This window comes from Heptranchias perlo, chromosome 31 (assembly GCF_035084215.1).
Source record: "Heptranchias perlo isolate sHepPer1 chromosome 31, sHepPer1.hap1, whole genome shotgun sequence".
Lineage (NCBI taxonomy): Eukaryota > Metazoa > Chordata > Chondrichthyes > Hexanchiformes > Hexanchidae > Heptranchias > Heptranchias perlo.
This window is the reverse complement of record NC_090355.1, coordinates 23,596,879-23,621,316: the sequence shown is the minus strand read 5'-3', so window position 1 is coordinate 23,621,316 and position 24,438 is coordinate 23,596,879. Positions and strand designations below refer to the sequence as shown.

Here is a 24,438-nt window from a genome sequence, read left to right as displayed (position 1 = left end):
TTTCCGTGCAGTAGCTCCAGACTCAAATACTAGAAAGGAATGAAGAATTAGAGGTGACAATCTCTTGGTTTCTATGCTGTGAGCTATTGTGTAGTATAGCTAAAAGTGTCTATTGAGGCTGAGAATAGCATCAGCTTCAACCATGCAGTTCAGATGTTGCCTGAAGAATGTGAGGGGAGAGAAAAAAAACATTCTCCGTGCAATGAACCAGTTTTTGAGATACTATATAATTTTTCGATCCAAACATAAGCCTGTGCATATTCAATATTTTCCTTTTATATAAAGTGCAAATCAGTTACTGAAATCCATTTTTTCCCTCCCATTAAAATAGAACTATACATTTTGTTAATAGATATTCAAAGGCCAGTTAAGACGTGAGCTCTTCTAACCAGGTCCGAAATTTCCCTGGGCTGACTCACTGAAATTTGCTTTGAATTTTGCCCGTCCTCTACTTGAGGAAGCACCTTGGGGAAGTGAGGTACTCCATCACAGGGTGGAGGGAAGGGGGGAGGGGGTGTGCAAGGGCAGTACTGGCAAAATAATCTGATTACATACCTCCTGCAACTGCAACCTGCCTTTCCAACGTGCAGTTAAAGAGAGCCTGTAAGAAAGGAAATAGGAGACTAGTGCCAGTCTACAAGACGTCAATGTGAGTCCCACGTTCTGTCATCCTGTAATTAAATAACAAAACATGCTAATTTTCTCACTTTGCCCTTTGTCTCCCTCCAGCTCACAGACACATGCACATTGCTGCCACCCCGTGACATCACAACTGCAGTGACTCCCATTGTTCTTTAAGATATCTCTTTACTAAATATGTAAGTTATTTAAAAACTAGGAGTGACGGTGATAGATAGAGCCAGCTAAGTAGTTAGATCTTTCGGGCGTTATTGTATTTTGGAAAAAAAAATGACGTTGAAAGCCCTAGACAAAATGAGTATGGGTATACAACATTCAACTTACCATACTATAATCTAAACGGAGACCAAACTGTTGGGGTTCTATAACAGCAAAAGATTTATTTACAAAAACAGAAACTTTCCATTTATTACTCTTCAAACAATACAAAAGCTGTTTACAAGCAACAAAATGGAAGTACAGAAATAAAGGATTAACATCAAAACAATAATTAAGCAGCACTGAAATATTAATTGATCACAGTCAGACACAGCTAATAGGATAAGAGAAAAACATATACTTTTGAATAAATATTGATTGCATTCATGCTAGAAAATACATCCATAATGGCTAGTTATCAACTGTCAGAGCATCAGCTTTACTTAGCTTCATTTACTTCACTCACTCATGGATTATGGGCTGCTAAAGAAAATCTCCAGAGTTTTAATAAGTGAACTGCAAGTCAATGTCCCCTCTAGATGGTGACAATCTAGCAGCCGTTTTGTGGTTCTTTAGATCATATTGACTGAGCCTAGAAAATGAGCCTGTGTAAATTGAAACCAGCCCTGATGATGTCAAATTATTTCCCTTATAATATAGTCATTTTACTCTTCCTCAAAAAGCTCTGTTGTAACTTCTGCAATTGCTGCACGGAAGAAAAAACAAAAAAGCTTCTTGAGACATACTGCTTGATAAAACGTGGAATACATTTTTGGTTGCTTATGACACAATGGTCCTAAACAGATTATACACAGTAAATATCAAAAGTAAAAAAAATGCACTATATGGTTTGAAAATAGCTTATTTAAAACTGTATGTGTCTATTGTGAATGAGTGTTTATTGCACTAAAATCAAGTCTGAGTCGGGGTGTTCAAGAAACAGTGTTAGGTATGTAATGTTAAAAGATTTATTTTTATATTATATACACACACACAAACACCTTTTAACTGCGCACCGTAGCTAATTTCATTACCGTCCTGTCCACCAATGTACATGTGCTGTATTATTCTATCCAATCAGCACCTGTGTCTCTGAACTCAGGTCCTGAAATTTACCGGAGTGATGCAGGGAAGTGTGAAATACTCTCCCACTTTTCTCCAATTTCACTGACAGTATTGCACCCCAATTTATTTAGCACAAAACTGGCTAACACTGAACATTTCAAATGTTGTCTTATCATTGTTTAATTTGAGCAAGAAAAAGGAAATGGCAGGGAATTCATCATTACTTTGCAATTATATTTGTTTACAATGCCTGTCCCATATCTGCTGAGTTCAGCAAGCATTTCTGACTGAGTTCAGCAAGTCAAAGTGCAATAGGGTGCTCATTTGGCATTGTAGCTTAGAGTTTGAGAAATTCAAAATGGCCAATCAGGCTCGGCTCATGAAATTTCAGCCATTCACAAAATATACTAGACAGAAAGCAAGTTTTAACAGGTAGGATTTGTGCTTTATCTTGGTTATTACAGTTGTTTTTGTTTTAGAAATGGTCATGGTAACTGCTAGCTTCTTAGGAAAAAGAATTCCAAGGGATAATCTAAGAGACAAAATGACATCATCAGCTTAGCTCTTGATTTATCCAAACTGTGTTAAGTCAGTCTGTTCTATTAAATTATAATGGATTAGCTGGATTTTAGAACAAATAGATTAAAACTCTATAGGTTTCCTTAAAGATTACATGCATTCCAGAAAACATCAACTTCAATCATTCCATCAATACTTTGGAGTTGACTAGAATTCCAGATTGATTATATTACAGGGTTCATATAAAGAATTTATATAAACAAAAAATTTGAAACAGTACTCATCCAAATATTATTTATATATAAAATTGTTAATGCTGGTTCAATAAATAATTCTAACCTGATCTAACAGCACCATTTAAGGGCAAATCCCCTAAAAAAAGGTAGGTGAGGCCATACGCAACTATGTCCCTTTTGGAGTTTGTATCCTGTTCAAACTCTAATAATCTGAAAATCTGGATGTTAAGTATGCACTGATCCAGGATTGGTGGTAATCACAATGACCACAGTAGAGCACATACATTTCCAATATATAACTGCCATTTGAATACCAAAAAGGGATTGGCCTATAACCAGGCAACAATGAAACAGTTTAAGTTTAGTAGTACTGCTAGTTTTTTTTTAAAAACTAGAACATCACAGCATGTATATTATGGTCTTTGAGAGTAGACATGATTCTTAGATAACTCTATTCACCTGGCTCGTACAAAAGAAAAGCAAAAAGGATTACGTAGAATATTACACACCAACAATAACTTTCATATTTCAAGGCTGAGAAAATCCACGGTCCCTCCCTTCATTTCTAACTTTTGTGCCTGCTTATACAGGCAATCATTTGCTCAGGATGCCTAAAAGCTGTAGCACCTGAATTCATTATCACTTCATTCAGTATTCTTGTGGATTAAGAAAGGATGCAAAGAGTGCATATTTAATGGGTAGCAATATAATGAAAGGTTAGCTGAACTTTTTCTGGATCCCACAGGATTTTTATAGAATGGACCAAGTATGGACAGACTCAAAAATCTGGAATGAACAAAGGACCAATAGATTTTTCCAGCACTTACTGAGCATATGCTGCAATGTAATGCTCCAGCTCTTCCTTGTGAATTCTCACAATGAACACTAAAGCTGGCGGAAAGATCTTTCACGTTGGAAGTAAAACTAGCTTTCTTAAAAAAAAAACTTTTGTAAAAGGAGACTGTTCCAATTAGTACCAACTCTTATAAAAACAGGTACAATTAAGCAGTATTATTTTTCCTCTAAAAACATACATCATAAACTTTAAGGTATCCATTTTATAGACAGCGTTGGGAATATATGCAAGTATATCCTTAATCAAATAATCCTAGGAAACAGTTCATTAGTTTAGCATACTGTGTACAATAAATGTATCCAAAACTTTTTTTTTGAGGGGGATGGGAGGGAGGAAGGAAAGAGGGGTTTTCAGGGTGAGGAGAGAAGGGTCATCTTTTTCTATGCAATATAGATGTACCACTATGATTTTACGTGAACTGCAATGGTTATAAAGTAGATGTGTGTCATGTACTTACTTATTTTAAATACTGGTTTGATTTATTTTTGCCCCCAAACTTCTCAACCGAGTGATGTGGCACTGAATTTAACATAAGAGCTGGAAGCTTCACTACTGATGTCAGAACAACTGGCAGTCAACTTTCTTAAAGTATCACAAGCCTGCTTGCATTCCAAGTGTTTCAATCCACTGCATTGAAAGAGAAGCTCTCCAATGACCAAAGGTCAAAGACTTTTTAAATTAATCTTTGTACAATAGGCAATTTCTGTAGACACAATTATATATAAGTGCTAGACTGAGGCCACTACTAGCACAAGATATAGTATGGCAATTTGAAATATTAATTCCATAATCAATTTAATGAACTTCAGGTATTATAGCACCCTGCCATCAGCAAAACTACAGTAAGGCTAACCTTAGTCACATCTTTTAAAGAGACAGTACATGCAGGGTTGAGGGGCACATAGGCTTTGGTTAAAAGTGACATTTTTTACACAATTAAAAGTTACTTGAATTGCTTTAAAACAATCTTTTCTACAACACACCACTTATCAGTCTTCTGGTATTGGGAATTATAATTGTATATAAACAAAACGTTAAAAAGTAGGTGCTATTCATGTATTCACCTTGTATTTTAAATACTGACTTGATTTCTCCCCCCACAAATTTCTCAACCAACAAACGTGGCATGGCATTGAATTTGGTATAAAAACCTGGAAGTGTGCCTATTGACAGAATAACTAGTTGACCTCACCAAATTAAATGAAATGTTGCTCTGCAAGGTAAACATTTAGTTCATTAAATCTGATTTCTTCAGTATAAATTCTAGTCTCTAAATTTGAAGATTAAGGAAGCATTCCTTCTCAGCCAAGTCATTAAGAGCAAAAGTTGCAAACACAATAACCCTATCACTAAGAGTAAATTACCATATTTTCAGAGGTTACATTTAAATAGAAGACACCAAACGAGACGAAGCAATCCTGCACCTTCACCAAGTCTGCCATATGGGTGAAAATAATTGCTGTCCATTTGACCAACACTATTTCCCTGAAGATGCTGAGGTACATTACAAGGTCTGACCAGAACTGGGAATATGCTAAAAGTACATTTCTAATTTGACATGGGTAAATTTGATTATAAAAGAAAATCAGTAGGTTTTTTTAAAAAATATAAAAAATTGAAACTGTGTCACAGTCTAAAAATATTGTATGTAGGTCTCTTGTACGAGTGAGTGAAAAGATTTTTTAAAAACAGAAAAAGTATTTTTATTAACTTATCTCTGCTATTTATTTAAATATGGCCCTTAAGCATTCAAACTATTCCACACAGCAGTATGAAAGTAACACTGATCAAAGAGAAACTAGATAAGAGGTGCACAGTTTAATAGTGCAGGCTGAAACAAGACAATCATATATTAAGGTGTTGTTGGGCATCCAAGTATTCACACCAAACCGCCTTCAGGTACAGGTAGAAGTCTGACCTGGGAAAAAAAAACTTCTGGATAATTTCGGGAGAATGTTACACATGGACTGAATAGTAGAGGGTACTCAATGTGTCAAGATGCAGCACGTGTACAAAAGACACACTCCAGATGCTGGGATCGTAAGTCTCACGTCAATTAACATTTTACCAAGTTTCTGGTTAAAAATAAATATCAAATTCATCACAAACAGCGTAATGGAATTTTAAAACCTGATCTGTGCCAGGCTTCCAATTGAACAATTCAAACCTCATTACCATTGTCCATTAGGACAGCTGAAAAAAATGTCTTTAACCTACATTGATGAAACCAAAGTGAAAGAAGGACTGGAATAGCATTTCTCACTGCTTTGTGAAACATGAATGGATGTTTAGGCTTGCCACAGTGACTTTCAGTTATTTACGGTGGTGCATTACTCTATTATCACACATACATTTCTTCCAGTTACTATAACTGATTATCCTGACCCTTCTCCTCTTGGACATGGCAATTTATTTTTTTTTGATAATTATATTATACACTGTACTTTTAATCAGGCAGCAAACACTAAATTTTCTGAAGTATTCAAAATTATCAATTTTCAAGAATCGATACAAGGAAAAAAATAGAACTTGATTGGGGAATAGAAGTTTCATAAACGTTATATAAATGCTGAATGCTGTGCTACAAAAAAAAAACAAAATACTAATATTGTAGCATTATTTCTAGCTTTGTGTGCTTTTGGCTTCATTACGCCTAAGCTACTCATTCAGAAATATGGGACAATGGAAGAGCATCCTGCACTGCAGTCTCCATGTTGGTTTCTTCTGAGGGAGAAGGCTCATCACCTTCTTTTTGTTCTATTTGTGTGTCTGTTCTGTCAGGTGACTCGACTCGACCTTTAATCTCGGATGCGCCAGGATGATTTTTCCTCAAATGTTGATTCAGAGTGCCTTGGAAAGGGAAACATTTACCGCAGATCTCACAGCGGTATGGTTTGTCATCTGTGTGCCCGCGAATGTGGTATTCGAGCTGGTCTTTCCGTGTGTATTTTTTCCCACAAAAGCGGCAGACAAAAGGAGTTATTCCCATGTGGAGCCGCATGTGTCGGTCAAGGCTCCCTTTCTGGTTGAAGGATTTTCCACAGTAGATGCAGATTAACCTCTGATTGTATGGAAACCAGTGTTCCCTTGAATCATGGTCACGGGGATTACTCTCAAAACCTTGCCTGTTTAGCCCGCTGTCGCCATCAGAGGACTGACTAATCACATTTTGCCCGTCATTCTGTATCTGTATGTTTCTTTTCAGTCGACCACGACCTCTAAAATTACTAAGCATAGATCGAGAAGGACTTGAATTTGTGAGGCAACCATAGGTAGTTGATAAGCCAGTTGACTGCGATGCTGGTTGAGAAAGTGAGAAAGCTTGCTGTAATACTGGTCCATATGAGCTGACGTTCACAGCCACCATTCGGTCCACATGATCCCCATCTACCATTTCTGTGTGATAACCATCATCTCCCACTGATGAACTATCAGAACAACTTGGCCGATCAGATTTTTCCATTTTGACTTTGACCTCTGTAATCTGGGCGCTGATTGGATTGGTCTCCCTCACTATTAATTCTGCTTGCTCATGATCACCTTCAATTTGGATTTCGTGCTCAGAAATGCTACCACTGCTTCCGGGGTCAGAGTGCCGCTCTTCCATAGTTCGATTCTGAAAACTTCGGTTTGGTGTGGTCTCCATACGTGGTTCATTAGCAATTGTTGTCTGCCGTACTTGGCCATAATATGGTGGAGAGATTTCAACTGGATTTAAGAAGCGGCTATTGCTCTCTCTAACCCCATTGCGATTTCCCTGATTATCTTCAGTACTGACAACTACAGAGTCAATACTCACAATACTGAATTTCGAGTGAATGCTCTCCAAGATCTGAGTGCATTTGTCTATTATGCACTGCATCTGCAGAAAGCTTGCAGCAGTAAGAAAACTAACAACATCTTTCAAGTGCAATGACAGTCTCCCAGTGTAACAAAATGAAAGTAACTGTTCAAATACATCTGGATTTTTAATAACGGATATTGATAAACCACTCATGGTGCTCAGTGCTGAATGATCACGGAAATAAGGGGAGCTGGCAGCTAGGACAGCCTTGTGGGCTCTGAATGGCTGACCCTGAATGTGAACTATAATGTCACATAACTTTCCTTGTAAGCGTAGCTCATTAAGTTGGCTCAGAACACAGTTGCTGTACTCAGGCACGTCAAACTGAATATAACCACCGTTATCCATTTCTTCTATGGTCAATGTTGAAAATCTGTGAGGGTCACAAAATGAAACAAATAAAACCACTATAATCGATCCTTACAGAAAATGATTTCACACAAAGTCATTTATCTTGCATTGAAAGGAAACCAGCTAGATACACACAAAGCATGTGATTTCCCTGTACCAAGTAGTCAAAAGCTCATCACAAGGTACACCTGCGATTATGTGATCCATGCAAATTAATCACTCAACTCCATTAAGTACCATACAATTAGATTTTGTATATACTATAATGACAATTTATATGGGAATGCAGTGTACTACAAGGTAGAATGTACGAAGGGGTGTATCAAACAGCGAGAATGAAACTTGAAAAAAACTGCATGATGTGCAGCAGACCATGCACAAAATTGTACAATATGTTTAAAAAAAACAAAAAATGCAGAACCAGCACGAAGTCAGGAAGAAAGCTGAACTAAATTAGTTATTTAGGTCCAGCTTTCATTTCTAACGTGGAAGTAAATCTGATATTTATTCTTATTCACTCATTGTTTTTACCAGTATATCTATCACCAAACTGAGGCTAATCTTCGCAAATAAACAAGGATCACTTTAGTTACAACAAAAATTGAATTTTATTTTTGCCCATTTCCCCCAAATCAAAAGTTTGAGATACTGAAGTGAGGCATTCTGAATTTTTACAATGCTGCAAAATCATTTCTGTGCTCTATACCATGGTACAAATTAGTTTTGGCACTGTTACGCAAGCCATTTGACATGCTTTTTTGGCAGTGGTGATAGAAAGTGGGAGTGTTATGCAAATTGTGGCTGTATTAGCATCTGGAATATCTTAGATTTTTGTTCCACCACATTATTTCACAACAATGCAATTAACACCACATTCTTGTGCTTTAAAAGATGTCGAGATAATCTTCAATTATAAAAAAATTAAAGCCAAGAAATTTTTTTTTGTATAAAGGTAGTTGAACTGTTGGAAAAGAGAGCCAGCCATTTGCACACCTTGTGGCTGTTATGCTTGTGCACTCCAAATGACAGCATGCCTGAAATCAAATTATGAATTCATCTAAATATTCATATGGCATCACAAAGCTCAGCTACAGCAAAGGAATATAAAATACAAATTGAACTCTATGGCATGTTTTCTATTAGCATCACACCAGTAGCATGCCTAAAATCTAACATGAGGTACCAGGGCCGTGGGGAAATCTTGACTGCTAAGGCAGCACTATTTTAAGCTTGTGTTCAGTTCAACGGTAGTAAAATATTTTACATTTTGTAACTCTTATAAATAAAAATATTCAATTGAAATAGCTCAATACTGAAAGTTTACTGTTGCCAAGTACATTTAGGGGTGGGAAGTACAAAGGTTACATTGTGTAAGGTTCCACTAACCAGAATATATCCAGACTGAGAAAAAATGCGGCACTTCAGCAGCCGGGGCTCCAGTGAAATACCACCAGGCAATCTCAAATCAATTTAAAACTGCCTGGCAGGCAGCTCTTCCATATTAAGTACAGTAATTTCAGATTTGACCATATATACTCCCAGGGCAAAAGCACTGTGCTATGTAGAAAATGTTCCCGAATGAGAAGTTTTTACTCATTGCACAGCGTTTCGAGCTCGAGGTCGCTCTCAGAGAACTGTATTAATGTGACACACATAAAAAAATACCCGTGTCAAAAATCAACTAGAGAAAGTGGGGCAATCGCTTAAAGATCAAACAGACAGTTGATGCAACACCAAATGGTCAAAGGAAATAACGCATGGGGAAGGGCAGGGGGTCCATATTAAGAAGATACGATCATATTGTAACTGTAAACCAGAAGCAATTTTTTCCATAGTAACACTCTCCTAGACAAGCTGCAGCCAGAGATAGTAAGAGGATCTGTAGTGCTCTTCCCAAGGGGTAAAACATCATTTGGTCAGCATTAAGTGAAGAAATTTAAGGAAACCTGTGTTTCTTATTACTAGATTGCAGTGGGTAGGCAGAGGGGTTTGTGCAGCATAGATCACCAATTCTAGAAATATAATTGGGGCAAAACAATACATATGAAGGAAGGTACAGTATTTCCATCTCCAGTCTCTTCAGTCAGAGGAAACATGTTCCCAATTGCAATTTAAAAACAGGGGTGCAATATTATTGGGTGTCCATTGTTTTACTGCCGTGAGAAGCCAAATAGATTTAATTACATTCATCATCTCGCTTCTTGAAATGAACATTTCACATCTTGTCAGAACCAGTCTTATATTTTTTTTTAAAAACTGTCCCCATACAATTTTCCACCTCCTTGTTTGTCCTTCTATTTTAAAATGGCAAGCAGTTAATAATTGGCCCAAGTTTACTTGCCATTTGATCTGTCCTCCTCCTGAGTAAGCAATTTCCTTCCCCTCACCCACGCCATCCCAGCAGTCTGGTTGAGATTACAACCCAGTAAGGGGGAAACTAAACAGAACCGAAATCCACATGCAACACATTCACAGCACACTGCCATCAGACTCACGTTGCTAAGCAACTTCCTAAAATATTAACTTGGTTTCTTCTCCATAGCTCAGTGGGCGTCAGCCTCACCCACTCTACTACTTAGCCACACAGGTCAAGACCACCTCAGGCTCGATCCCTGTCTGTTCTGGATTAGCTCTCAGCGAGGACACTGGTTGAGTGTTGTGATCAGCCTCAGTGCTCTTGAGCTAGGGAGATGGAAAACAAATTCAGGCAGGGTTTTTGTTGCTACCCACTATCCAGTGACCTCTGGTGGAATGTGTGCATGTGGAATTTGGGTGAAGACACAAGCGGGTTCGGCTGTGATGAGCCTCACAATCCAGCAGCCTACCAATATTCATTCATCCAGCCTCACTGGGAAAGAATGGCCACTCAGAAGAGGTGCCAGAAGCAATGGTGCCTGCCTAAATATTAGTCAGCATCTTCCAAGAAGGGAGAAAGAAAATTAGAAAAAAAATTACTTGATTGCTACACCTAAAATTAAAACGTAACCAGTTTGCATTCAAATGCAAAAAGAACCATTCAGCTTTATATCTGGCTTGCAGCCAGCTGCACAATACCTGCACTTCTGGAAACAAGTGGCACTAGTGTAATATATAAGCACCTGGGAAGTGTTATTGTATGTCTTCACACCCCTAGACTATGGAGAGGGAAAAACAGCCAGCTGCACCTCACGAGGACTAGATTAGGCTTGATTTCGATGCCCCCCACGGTCTTATAGCATGTCAATGCTCACTCATGGAATGTACCCAGTACCTTCAGGATGGAAGAGGAATAAGAGTTGTGTTGAAATAAAACAAAAAAATTTAAACAAAATACTGTACATACACAGAATTATTTAAGTGATTTAGATCAAAAGTCACTACATACTGTTATTTTTCCTATTGTTACACATATCATATGGAGGGCTAGTTCAGGAACCAAAGGTGTTACTTCCCCTTTAAAAACAACTCATTACCCAAGCAAATTTATTGTCTTTTAAATACTCAATTAAGTTCTTAATTGTTGCAAATTGACAACCAACTTGACAAGAGAGGCAAAAAAGTATATGCACCTTCTGTTGCAATACAACAATGGCTCCCAGAAAGCAAACAGCTGGTCAATGTTTAGGAACACAAAATTTATTTTTCTAAATTACCCATAAATCAGCTACAGCATGAAACTAAACAGGAAACAGCATGATTAGCAGATAAGCGTAGGTCCACGTGTTGAAATAGATGTTGAGATTTGGCTTTTGGTGTGTTTTTAAGAAAATAATTGCCAATGCTTATTTTTCACCACTTCATAAGCTTTCATTAAGTGTGTTTTATTGAGGCTCAGTTGATTAATTTTTATTGCTTTAAAAATATAAAATAAATTTAGGCCATTTTTTTTTACAGTAAAGGGAACGTCTTTGCAGGAGTGATACTCATGGAATCAGAATTTTACAGCACAGGACGAGGGTACTCAGCCCATTCCGCTCACTCTCTTTCCCCATACTAAGACATTTTTCTTTTTCAAATATTTACACACTTCTCTTTTAAAATCCATTGTGGATTCTGCTTCCACCACTGTTTCTATTTCCTAACAAACCTTTGTGTAAAAGATTTTCTCCTAACCTCTTCTTTCAGTGTTGATCTTGAACACAAAACAAGAACACAGTACTCGAGCATCTTAGTTACTGATTCAATGATCAGTGGGTATAGTTTTCCCCTATTTACTTTATCAAAACCATTCACAATTTTGATCACTTCTATCAGATCTCCTCTTAACATTCTCTGTTCTAATGAAAAGCGCCCCAGTTTTTCTAGTATCTCCTCATAAGACTCAAGTACCCTCTCCATGGGCTTGACATCCTTCCTAAAGTAGGGCGCCTAAAACCGGACGATATTCTAACTGCGGCACAACCAATTAGGTGTATAGCTTTCAAATAGCCTCTTTGCTTCTGCAATCCACTGCCCCATTTATAAAATTATGTGCTTTTTAGAAAAGCTTCATCAACTTGCCCTGCCACTTTTTAAGAATTGGATATCTGAAACCCCAAGTCTCTCTGCTCCTCTACTCCTTTTTGCCATTTAGTGCATATATTCTTTCTTTCTCCCAAAATTTATCCCTCACATTTCTCTGAATTAAATTTCATCTCACATCTATCTGTCCAATCTACTAACCTGTGTTTGTCCTCCTAAAGTCACTTATATTCCCCCTTCAGTTAGCCACATTTATATTGTCTGAAAATTTTGATAGAGTCTGCTGTACCAACATACAGATCATTTACTAATGAGAATAATAGCCTCCACATTGACCTGGGGGAGGGGGGGGGGGGGGAGCCTTCCAGTCCAAAAAGTCATCCATTAGCCATAACTCGTCCCTCTCCTCCAACCAACTTACTCTTATCCTTGCTGCTAGATTCTCATTAAAATCATGCGCCTTAATTTTTTTTTAAATCAACAAGCCTCCTATACAGCTTCTTATCAAATGCCTTTTGAAACATCCACTTCATTTCCTTTATCAATGCACTCTGTTATTTCCTCAAAGAACTTTATTAAATTGGTCGAATATGACTTCCCTTTTACAAACACATGGTGGCCGTCCTTAATTAACCCACTTGTTTCTAGGTGAGTATTAATCTTATCCCATACTTTGGCCCCTAGAAGCATACCAAATACTGACTTTAGGCTGAATGCTCTGCAGTTACCTGGCTTATCCCTTTCTCTCTTTTTGAACAGAGGTGTTACATTGGCAACCCTCCATCCTCATACCTCCAATCCTCTGGCACAGCTGCCGTTTCTAAGGATGTTTGAAGGATGATGGTTAAAGCCTCTGCTATCGTTTCCCTTGGCATTCTAAGCATGCACACCAGTGGGGCATGATGCCTTTTCATTTTTGAGTTCCGCCATTTTTTTCATTTTACTTCCTTATTTATGGTCCTGCTCTTGCACCTTCTCATTCCCATCAATACACACTCATGTGAAAACCAAAGAGAAGTATTCATTTAGTACCTCCACCATTGCTTTGTCTTTCCTTTTTCATCTCTAATTCGCCCCACTCTTTTTTTAAACTAGTAAATTGCCTGTGGCATTGCCCAGTCAATTGATGAAAATAAGCATTTAACTTGCAAATAGGTGACAGAGGAGAAAGAAACTTCAGAAACTAACTCCACAGAGCCACCTAGTGATCAGAGCCTGAAACTACATTGTGACACCTGACACAGCAGAATTGAATGGGTAAAGCTGACATAACAATTTACAATGTTAAATGCTGGCACAAATATATGGCCAAAAATCTTGACAACAGGGAACTCCCAGTTTGTGGACAGGCCATGCATGCTCTATCCAAGATTTTGAATGACATATGAGGATATGTTTATAAAATACTTACTATTTTCCTTTGTTATCCACCAGTCTTTCTTCATACCCTCTCTTAACCTTTCTAATTTTTTTTTTTTGAGTTTCCTCTCTATTTTCTATACTCTGCATGATTTTCTTTTGTGTTCAGAGCCCAAGAATGTCATATGCTTCTTTTTTAAGTCACATTTTAATTTGAATTTCTCTGCTAATCCAAGGAACTCTACAGCTTTTACTTCATCGCTTTAACTTACTACAGCATGGGTATGAGGAACCAGCCGACTTGCTGTTCTGCACAGAATGCTGTCAGGACCTGGAGGAAGAACCTGCAACAATGTAACCAGTAACACTAAGATTGCGAAATATTCTCACCCATAGCGCTGACCAACACTCAGCTTTTTCATTTATTTCTGTGGGATTTTATTGATGCAAATCAAAAAAAACAACTCCACAGTTTTCTCTCTGATGATGTTTTACCAATTAAACCTGAAATATATTGCAATATGTCATCCTTAAACTAACAAACTAGAAAGGAAATCTAGTGGAAGGTAAGGCAACTCAGCACTGTCTCATGGATAAATTAACCAATTCCAGTAAAAGGAGTGGAATATGAACATGCATTCAACTACAACTTCCAGAAAGTAGTGAAATGGTGGAATTACTGCACACTTTTAAAAAGTTTTCTTAGTGTCTTTTTGATTAACAAGAAATTATGATTTCCCCTCCCCCCCACACCCCTTTTTAGCATGTAAATGTGATGGCTGCACAGCTTATATTAAAAAAGGTACCACTCTGTGTTTAGATGCAAAACTACATTAAATTACTATTCTTTCATCTTGACTGTATAGTCTTAAGACTACAGATTAGGTCACTGACTGAATATCACAATGCATGCTCTACATTTCATGCAACCATTGGGCGCTTTTCACTTAATGTACAATGCCACTATTGTAGTCATTTTTACATGTTGGCTGCAAGTAAATGCGATGTTGCAATCGTAAAAAGAGGATCCTTTCTCTGTGTCTTTTCCAACTGGATCTTAACCCTCTCATTCACTGTAAAATCCTGTGCATATAGCTGTCACACCTTAATGTTATGTTTTATGACCTGTAAACCTGGAAAATAACTTATGCAGCAGTACAAGTAATGCCTGCAGCGCAGCATGAGATGAATGTAATATTTAAAGTCCCGTGACGTGTACACTGCTTTCTACAATACTATTTTCAAAATACATTTTCTTGGTTGTCAAAATATACAATGAACTCAATTCAAATCCCACTGCACATTTCTGCTGATATAAAGAGAAAAAAAAATCTTAAGACCTCTACTTGTCCAAACTGTACTTATTGTAACTATTTTTTTTTGGGGGGGGGGGGTAGGGAAGAGAAGTACAGAACTGGTCGAAAATATTCAGTGGTAAAACTGACATATCTGCCAATTTGTACCTGCAGCTACTTTAGGAAACAGTGCAACTGTAATATTTTTCCCCCTCTTCTTAGCAATGTTCTCCTCCTCTACAATCATTGACTTCTTGCTAGTGACAGCTCACCAGCAGCAGTGCCTCATCTAAATTGTCATTCTTCATAACACTAAGCATCAGCAAACTATTTGACGACAGAGGCTGAGCCCAATTCTGTCTTCACTTCGACCCAAACGTGCGCACTTCTAGCAGGGGTGTACTGAGTAAAGGGAACTTCACTCTTTTCCCCTTCCTAACCCAGAACTGCTGAGTTCCATTGCACCACCCTTGATGCTGCCTCAGCAACAGCTGCATTTATATAGCGCATTTAACGTAGAAAAACATCCCAAGATGCTTCACAGGAATGTTAGCAAACAAAATATGACACCGAGCCACATAAGGAGATACTACGAGAGGTGACCAAAAGCTTGGTCTATGAGGTAGGTTTTATGGAGCATCTTAAAGGAGGAGAGGTAGAGAGGTGGAGAGGTTTAGGGAGGGAATTCCAGAGCTTAGGGTCTAAGCAGCTGCCAATGGTACTGTGATTAAAATTGGGGATGCACAAGAGGTCAAAATTGGAGGAGCGCAGAGATTTTGGAGGGTTATAGGGCTGAAGGAGGTTAGAGATAGGGAGGGGTGAGGCCATGGGGGGGATCTGAAAACAAGGATGAGAATTTTTAAATCAAGGCGGTGCTGGACCAGGAGCCAATATAGGTCAGGGAGCACAGGGGTGATGGGTGAACGGGACTTGGTGCGAGTTAGTATATGGGCAGTGGAGTTTTGGATGAGCTCAAGATTACAGAGGGTGGGAGGTGGGAGACCGGCCAGGAGAGCATTGGAATAGTCGAGTCTCGAGGTAACAAAGGCATGGATGAGGGTTTTAGCAGATGAGCTGAGGCAGGTGCAGGTGCAGAGACGGGCGATGTTACCGAGTTGGAAGTCGGCGGTCTTGGTGATGGAACAGATATGGGGTCTGATGCCTACCTCAGGGTCAAATAGGATGCCAAAATTGCGAACAGCCTGGTTCAACCTCAGACAGTTGCCAGGGAGAAGGATGGAGTCGGTGGTTAAGGAACAGAGTTTGTGGTGGGGACTGAAGACAACGGCTTATCTTCCCAATATTTAGTTGGAGGAAATTTCTGCTCATGTCGGACAAGCATCGTGACAAATCAGAGGCAGTGGACGGGTGTTGAGAGGTGGTGGGGAGGTAGAGCTGGGTAGCATCAGCATACACGTGGAACCTAACATGTTTTCGGATGATATTGCCAAGGGGCAGCATGTAGATAAGAAATAGCAGGGGGCCAAGGATAGATCCTTGGGGAACTCCAGAAGTAACAGTACGGAAGCAGGAAGAGAAGCCATTGCAAGTGATTCTCTGGCTACAACTGGACAGATAAGAATGGAAAATGGCGAGGGCAGTCCCACCCAGCTGGACGACGGAGGAGAGGTGTTGGAGGAGGACGGTGTGGTCAACCGTGTCAAATGCTGCAGACAAGTCGAGAAGGATGAGGAGGGATAGTTTACCACAGTAACATAGGATGTCATTTGTAACTCTGATAAGGACTGTTACAGTGCTGTGGCAGGGGCCTCGACTGGGATTAGTCATGTAAGCAGAGGCCAGCATTGAGATGGGAATCTTCCTGGTCTATGTGGCTTAGCTACGCAGTGGTAGTTCTGAGTACAACATCTTTTCCATCTCTGCACCACTATATGGAATCTATCTTGGCCAGGCGTACATGTGCCTCACTAGAAGTCACTGTTACCTAAATACTCTCTTGTAAGTTTGGGATACAAGGTTCATTTGACCTGTGCCAAAATTAAGCGTTGACTCCCAAATTTGCTTGCAACCTGACCCTACTGATACAACCCTGAAACAGCTACCGACAGGTATGCAACAGACATGACTTTCCTATTGGTTTTCCCCGATGTTTGGGAGCACCTGGTCTCCCACTTGGTCATTCCCCACTGATATGGAGGAATGTAGACATGAATTTACATGCCACCACTCAGTGATGCTAGCCTGCAGATTTGTAGGAATTGGATTTGCCACTCACAAACCCTAGAAATCTAAACTATCTCAATGACAAATAATGTTTTGAGGGTTGTATAAACTCAACTGTATTTAATTTTGGTTAACTTTCAGCTCAATAAGCATTAGGGTTGATGGAGAGAATTAGGAATTTTATGAACTATATGATGAAATGCAAAGCTTAATACAGTATACTGAATCTCCCGAATGACCATCACTATCAGGTGGGCCAGAGAAACATTAACAGGAAGATACTCCCACTCCCCGTGGATGATTAGCTCAATGTGTGGAAGTATGGAAAATATTTCAGTTCCTAGACCACACGAGCGAAACAAAATAGAACTCTACACTCCCATAAAAAATCTTTCACGCTGGGTAGTACCTCCCATATGGCAAAGCATACTGCATTCTTGCCCTGCCTGCAGTAATAGATCACTACTACACTTTGTCAAGATGACATCACCACACCTCCCATACAAAAAGCATGAAAAGAAAACGATATTTAAACAAACTGAAGTATTTTTTTCTTCAGACAACCTAGGAATCGAAAAAGCCTTCTTAAATATCTTTTTCCTACCCTCATAGATAAACTCAGTTCCACTTTTTAGTCCAATCTGATACAGCTTCAGTCTTAACTATTTGCAATTAGATGTTAAGCTATTTTTTGTTGCTGTGTTAAAAACCTGACTTTATTTTGAGCAGAGCATAATGCAGATAAAGGGAAATGTGCAGAACAGATACATTTTTACAAAGCAGAAAACATTTCCTAACTTATTTTAAAATTATCTTTCCCTTAAGACATTATGAAGCCTCACATAATTAATTGCAAACCAAACGAATACCATTTAAAACTAAGTCCTGGGACATTTGTGGGAAGAGAGATAATTTCACTACGAATGTGATAACTACTTAAATATGATTCCACACATGGCAGGTTCTAGATCTTAAGCTTATATTTAAGCATACGCACTGATGCCAGGCCAGGACTTCCTCCAAAACGAGGGGAAAAAAGGTCAACCAGTCCGTTTACCATTTTGATGCACTGGAGAGCAGTAGGATGTCGGTTTATCTCCAATACTGTTCATAATTCTTATCAACTGTCAACAGTTGCTCCCAAGCAGAAATCTGCCCACAAAGACCAGGAGCATCAATCTGCTTGTTCTCATACGCACCTTTAACTTGGATTACCAAAGGCCTGGGAAGAGTTCACTTACTAATATTCTCTGATGGAAAAATACTTGTTTAATATAGTTTAATACATAAGGTTTATGCCCTCTTGACTTGACCAGTGCCTCAATCATAACCAGACAATGGCAGATTCCTACCCCTTCTATCCCTGCACAACTGGCTGCCATGGAAGCTGGGTTGGGTCATAGAAAATGCAGATACGTCTGTGCAAATTTGCTTGCATTACTCATTTAATTTTACAAGTGAGCAGCAGTAAAAGTCACTAACATAACTATAGCACGATATAAGCAATTCTGTAGTTTAAAACAGTTTTCACTTGGTGTTTGCACTCTCGCCTGAGTCAAGAAGGTTGTGGGGTCAAGCCCCTCCAGACTTGAGCACATAATCTAGGATCACACTTCAGTGCAGTACTGAGGGAGTGCTGCACTATCAAAGGTGCCGTCTTTTGGATGAGTCATTAAACCTGTCTGCCCTCTCAGGTGGGCCTAAAAGATCCCATGGCAGTATTCAAAACAGAACAAAGGGTTTCTCCATGGCCTGGATAACACTTATCCTTCAATCAAAATAGATTATCTGGTCATTTATCTCATTGCTGTTTGTGGGAACTGGCTCTGCGCAAATTGGCTCCTGCGTTTCTCTACATTACAACAATGACTGCACTTCAAAAGTACTTCATCGACTGTGAAGCACTTTGGAACATCCTGAAGATGTGAATGCTATATAGATGCAAGTTCTTTATCTTTAACCATCTTTATCAGGGCAGTTCCTTTACTGTTAAAAAAAATAAAAACTGCCACTAAACTCAATTATCACAACACTATATCACAAATATGCCATAATGTGTTTAAAATAAAACAGTATATTGCACCATTGATGGTGTTTCAAATTGTGACTCGGGCCCATGGCGTTCTTGACTTAACTATGGGCCTTTCACACTTCATCGCTGTTATAATTAATTTCATCACATTGCTGCATGACAAAACTTCATTTATAACATTTCAATCTTAATTTCCAAATGCAAGAAATTGAGGATATTTCAGAAAGGCTGTGTGTGATATTTTTATCCAAGGTTGTGAATCTTCCTGTAATTCACCATAAAATTAATCACCAAGTAGTGCTTTAGGTGATATATCACACATTTGATACATTTTCAAGAGATCTTACACCAAATTCAACATTCAAGTCCTAAATCGTGTAATATCTTTAAATGGAAATGGAAACAAAAATGTAGACTACAAAAGCAAGGAAAATAACCATAAAGATTTACAACTTTAGATATAGTAAACAGTAACAGATGCTTCAGTGAATTTAGGCAATAATCTAATCTCAGGATTTAGACAGCGAACATAAACTATCTGAGCTGCGCTCTTGCCTTTATGATTAGATAATTCAAAGAAGAATCCATTATCTTCCATTTGCAAAAGAAAGGAAACTATGTAACTCGCGAAAGTGACAAAATCAATGGTCAACATCAAAACAAAATAGTGTACCAAACAGTACAACAACTTGCATTTATATAGCACCTTTAACGTAGGAAAACACCCCAAAGCACTTTACAGGAACATAGTCAGAGCCAAAGAAGGGGATATTAGGAGGGATCACTAAAAGCATGCTCCAAGAGGTAGGTTTTAATGAGTCTTAAAAGGAGGAGACACAGAGGTGGAGGGGTTTAAGGAAGGAATTCCAGAGCTTAGGGCCTAGATGCCTGAAGGCACATCTGCCAATGGTAGGTGAATGGAGTGAGGGATATGCAATAGACCAGAGTTGGAGAAACACAAAGTTCTCAGTCGATTGTAGGACTGGAGACGGTTACAGAGGCCATTGAAAGATTTGAACACAAGGATGTGATATTTAAAACTGTTGGCGTTGGTAGTCCGGGAGCCAACGTAGGTCAGCGAGCACAGGGGTAATGGGTGAACGGGACTTAGTGTGGGTTAGGATACAGGCAATAGAGTTTTGGATGTGCTCAACTTTATGAAGGGTGGAAGATGGAAGGCCTGCCAGGAGGGCATTGGAATAGTTGAGTCTAGAGGCAAGACACCCGCATGGATGAGGATTTCCACAGCTGAGGGAGATATTGCAGAGTTGGAAGTAGGCAGTCTTTGTGACGGAGAAGATATGGGGTTGGTAGCTCAGCTTAAGGTCAAAGAGGACACCGAGGTTGCGAGCAGTCTGGTTCAGCCTGAGATAGTGGAAGGAATTGGCTTGTCTTCCCGATGTTTAATTTTAGGAAATTGCAGCTCACCCAGTACTGGATGTTGGACAAGCAGGCTGACAACACAGAATGAGGAGGGGTGGTGGTGAGGTAGAACTGGGTGCTGTCAGCATATACATGGAACCTAATGTCATGTCTTTGGATGATGTCACCAAGGGCAGCATGTAGATGAGGAAAAGGAGGGGGCTAGGATAGATCCTTAGGAGACTACATAGGTAACAGTGCAGGGGCAGGAAGAGGCAGCATGATCAACCATGTCAAAGGTTCCAAAGAGGTTGAGAAGGACAAGGAGGGATAGTGCACCCCGGTCAATCACAGAGGGTGATATTTGTGACTTTGACTAGGATCGTGCAGGGGTAGAGCCTGACTAATGAGGTTCAAACATCGAGTTGCGGGAAAGGGCACCGATTTGGGAGATGACAACACGTTCTCGGATTTCAAGGGAAAGTGATTTTGGAGATGGGCAATAGTTTGCAAGAATAGAGGGGTCAAGAATGGATGTTTTGAGGATGAGGGTATTGACGACAGATTTGAAAGGGAGGGAAGACAGTACCTGAGGAGATGAAGAACCATTTACAATGTCATCGAGCGTGGGGGCTCGGAAGGAAAGTTGGGTGGTCAGAAGTTTAGTGGGAATATGGTCAAGAGAGCAGGAGGTGGGTGTCAAGGACAAGATGAGCTCAGAGAGCATATGGGGAGATAGGAGAGAAACTAGAGAAAGATGCGGGTTCAGGGCCAGTGTAAGAGGAACCTTGGCTTGGTGGGCAAGGGGAAGGGAGGGATACGGCACAGCCAGCTGAATGGATGGTCTCAACCTTAGTGACAAAGAAGTCTGTAAGTTCTTGGCATTTGTTGTTGGAGGTGAAGTTGGAGGGGGCAGGGGAGAGGGGTTTAAGCAGACGGATGACAGTGGAGCAAAGAAGCTGGGGGATTATCTTTGCATTCCAGAATGATTATCGAGCAGTTTTGGCAGAGGAGAGTAGGGCCCGATAGAACACAATGAATTATGTTTTAAAGCAATTAAATACAATACTGTTTCCCCTACTTCAGCTTCTGACACCCCTACACTTGTATCCTTGCTTCCAGGTCACCTCCAAGTGTTTTATTTTCAGAGCATTTAACTGATGGCAGAATGGTGAAAATTAGACAGCATTTAGTAGAACGCAAACCTCAAGATATTTTATATTCACCCTCTCTTTTGTTTAAGTGGGAAACACTATTCCCCAACTCAAAAGAGCAATTAAAGAACTGGCTCCAAAGCTTCTGCTCTTAAACTGGCCACCTGGTAGTCTGCAAGAGCAGCACAGCGACTAATTTACTATCCAGTCTTGAGGAAGCAGCACCCCCACCCACCGCAGTCTACTTCCATCGCCCTGAAATGATGGAAATGTAAACTCCACATGTGGAGAATCACCTACAGCAGTATTTTTTTTTAAAAAATGCAGTTACAAATCAGTACATATGTAATCTGTATTCTCAACATAATCATTTCCTTTCTACATTTCCCATCTTTCCAATTTGCCTGTGCTATATGCCATGCCCATAAGTGGATGGGCAGACGACTCGCATTTTGAACAATGTCAATGCTACGTTGTAACTTGATGTCAGGGGCTACTAGGGAACAGCCAGCATGTGGTGACTTATTCCAACATCCCCACCATGGAGAAGCACCAGCCTCCACACAGCACCTCACCAAAACAGCATAGCTAAGATAAGGAACTCACAATGAAGGAAATTGAGACTATAAACCCAGAGGCCACCACTCCATAAAGCAGAGGACAGCAGCTCCAGCATAGCAATACCAAAGGTGTACTTTTATTTCTACAATTCACCAGAATGCAAAAGTTACGGACAGTTAGAAGTACATTACTACTGAGCGATAGAATACTGGAACTAATTTACAAGTAGCAGAAAAGTAGAATGCAGGTAAATTGACAAATGCACAAAAAAAATGACTCTTTAAAAAGATAATTAAAACACCAAAATTGGGTGGATTATAATTGCCCTTTTTAAAGTATGTGCAATAAAAATATATTCATAGGGCTAATTAGCTTTAACATCTGAAGTCAATCAAAATGGTGGCTCAAACAGACTACAGCTCCCAGTATTTATTATGTGTGATCATAGACATATAGTAAATCAAAAAGATCAAGTTTTCAACAAAATAAACCACAGACATGGCTATCAGGTAAAAGATGCAGAGCTGCTACATAGTTACCGCTGACTATGAGCAGTTGGTTTCAGAATATTATATCACCATGTGCACTTAGTTTTATCCTTTTAATAAGCAATTAGAATTGATAAGAATCAAACTGGCATCATAGTGTTAGGATTTTGGAAAAAAGGATTATTAAAGGGTACGAGGAGCGAGTGGGAGAATGATATTAGATTAGGTGCGTCACGGAGAAAACCAGCACAAGTTGATGGGATAATTGCCTGTTTCTATGCTGAACATTCTATAATTCTAATCAGAATTCTGAAAGCTCAGCTATTTGTATCTTTTGAAATCACTATCAGTCCACAATAAAAATTATAATCAAATTTGTTGACATGAGGTAGAGGTTTAAATGTACATGATAGCTGAAGGGACTTCAGATGGAAACAATAAAGCTCCATGTTGCTATGAGGTAATAATCATATTTGCACATCTGTACTTCCACAATGAAACAATGTAATCTCCACAATGTCTATGAATTTCTTAGCCTAAAAACACACGCAATAGCAATGGAGGGGTGTGGGAAAAGGATCTTGATTTTTCCAGACGCAGCTGCCACTGGTGAATTACACCTTGATTCGGAATTTTTGATTAATATCCTCCCCAAAATGTTTTAAAAGGTGGGCATGGAGCCAACATAAAGAATTCCAAACATGTGTTTATCCTCGTAAATACAAAAAATATGGATATATATTACCACAAAGTAATGGGGAAACAATGATTAATCCACCTTTTCCAACTACAAACTCTCTGACCGACGTTTAAATGAGAATGTTAATGGGCATTAGTTTTGAGTAAATTAGGATTACAAGGTCAGTCTTACGGATGTAGAGAAAGTGTTAGCAAAAAAAAGGTAGCTTTAAACACCGGTTTAGTCACGGACCGCGTTACGACTCTGTTGATTTTAGTCCAGACGACGTACCCTACACGGTCAACAGTTTTTCTCTCATTTCACTTTCATTCTGCACAGTATCTTCTGCTACTTTAGTCCATTTGTTACAAACTACAAACAAGTATGTTAGTAATCGAGTAGATTTTACGAATCAATTTTACCATACAGCTCGAGAATTTTCTGAAGGACATGTCTCGAACTTAAAAAAAACACTTCTTGGGTGTTTATTTTCCCCGTAAATCACGGGACAGTTTGCTTTAAAAACAAATTGTAACTGTTATCAACGTTTCCTCATAAAGGACAAGAGCGCGTCATGAACAATCCTTTTTGTTATTTAACTCTCATCAATTGTTACGTTGATGGCAATTCAAAGCTTAAATCATTTTTTAACCCGAGGTCAATAGATTATTAAAATAATTTCTTTTTTAAAAAAGAAAAATAAAAACCACTGCCTTTAACTTGGATTTGGCGCGGCGTGAGGGGGGGGGGAACATTTAAGTGACATGGGAAGAGACCGAAAAGGGTTGTAATTGTTATTAAAAGACTAAGAGTGAGCTTGTTGGGAAAACTCGGCGATAAACAATAAACAGATGAAGCCCGAAACTTGGTTTGCGGTGAAGCCGCCTCTTCCTGTGTGAGTGAGGAGTCCGAGCGCAGGTCAGCGCGCACACAACTCAGCAAAGCACTTACTTGGGTCCTAACTTCACCTACAACATGGAGGCTGGGCCCTGCTCACGCTCAAACCCGCTGCTCGCTTTATCTGTGGCCGACCACCACCGCCGCCGCCGCCTCGCATTTCATACTTACGCCGCCTGCAGTGGTGTGTGTGTGTTTTTTTTCCCCCTTCCCCCCGCCCCCCCCCCCGGAGCTGTCGCTTTCCCAGGCCTCGGCTACAGCCTCTCCGACTAACCGTCC

At 39.4% G+C, this 24,438-nt stretch overlaps 1 protein-coding gene across 2 annotated transcripts; it reads right to left on the bottom strand.

The window, feature by feature from the left end:
• Nucleotides 1-1,001: 1,001 nt before the first annotated feature.
• On the bottom strand, nucleotides 1,002-24,416 carry zbtb34 (zinc finger and BTB domain containing 34). Of its 2 annotated transcripts, none has more exons than XM_067969741.1 (2): nucleotides 24,214-24,416; nucleotides 1,002-7,730 (listed from the first exon to the last, which is right to left on the bottom strand). In XM_067969741.1, the coding sequence occupies exon 2, from the start codon at nucleotides 7,703-7,705 to the stop codon at nucleotides 6,176-6,178; it is 1,530 nt and encodes a 509-aa protein (XP_067825842.1). In that variant the 5' UTR covers nucleotides 7,706-7,730; nucleotides 24,214-24,416; the 3' UTR covers nucleotides 1,002-6,175. The 2 variants fall into 2 exon arrangements, with proteins under 2 accessions (XP_067825842.1, XP_067825843.1); XM_067969742.1 differs by having other exon boundaries at nucleotides 24,331-24,415.
• Nucleotides 24,417-24,438: the final 22 nt, after the last annotated feature.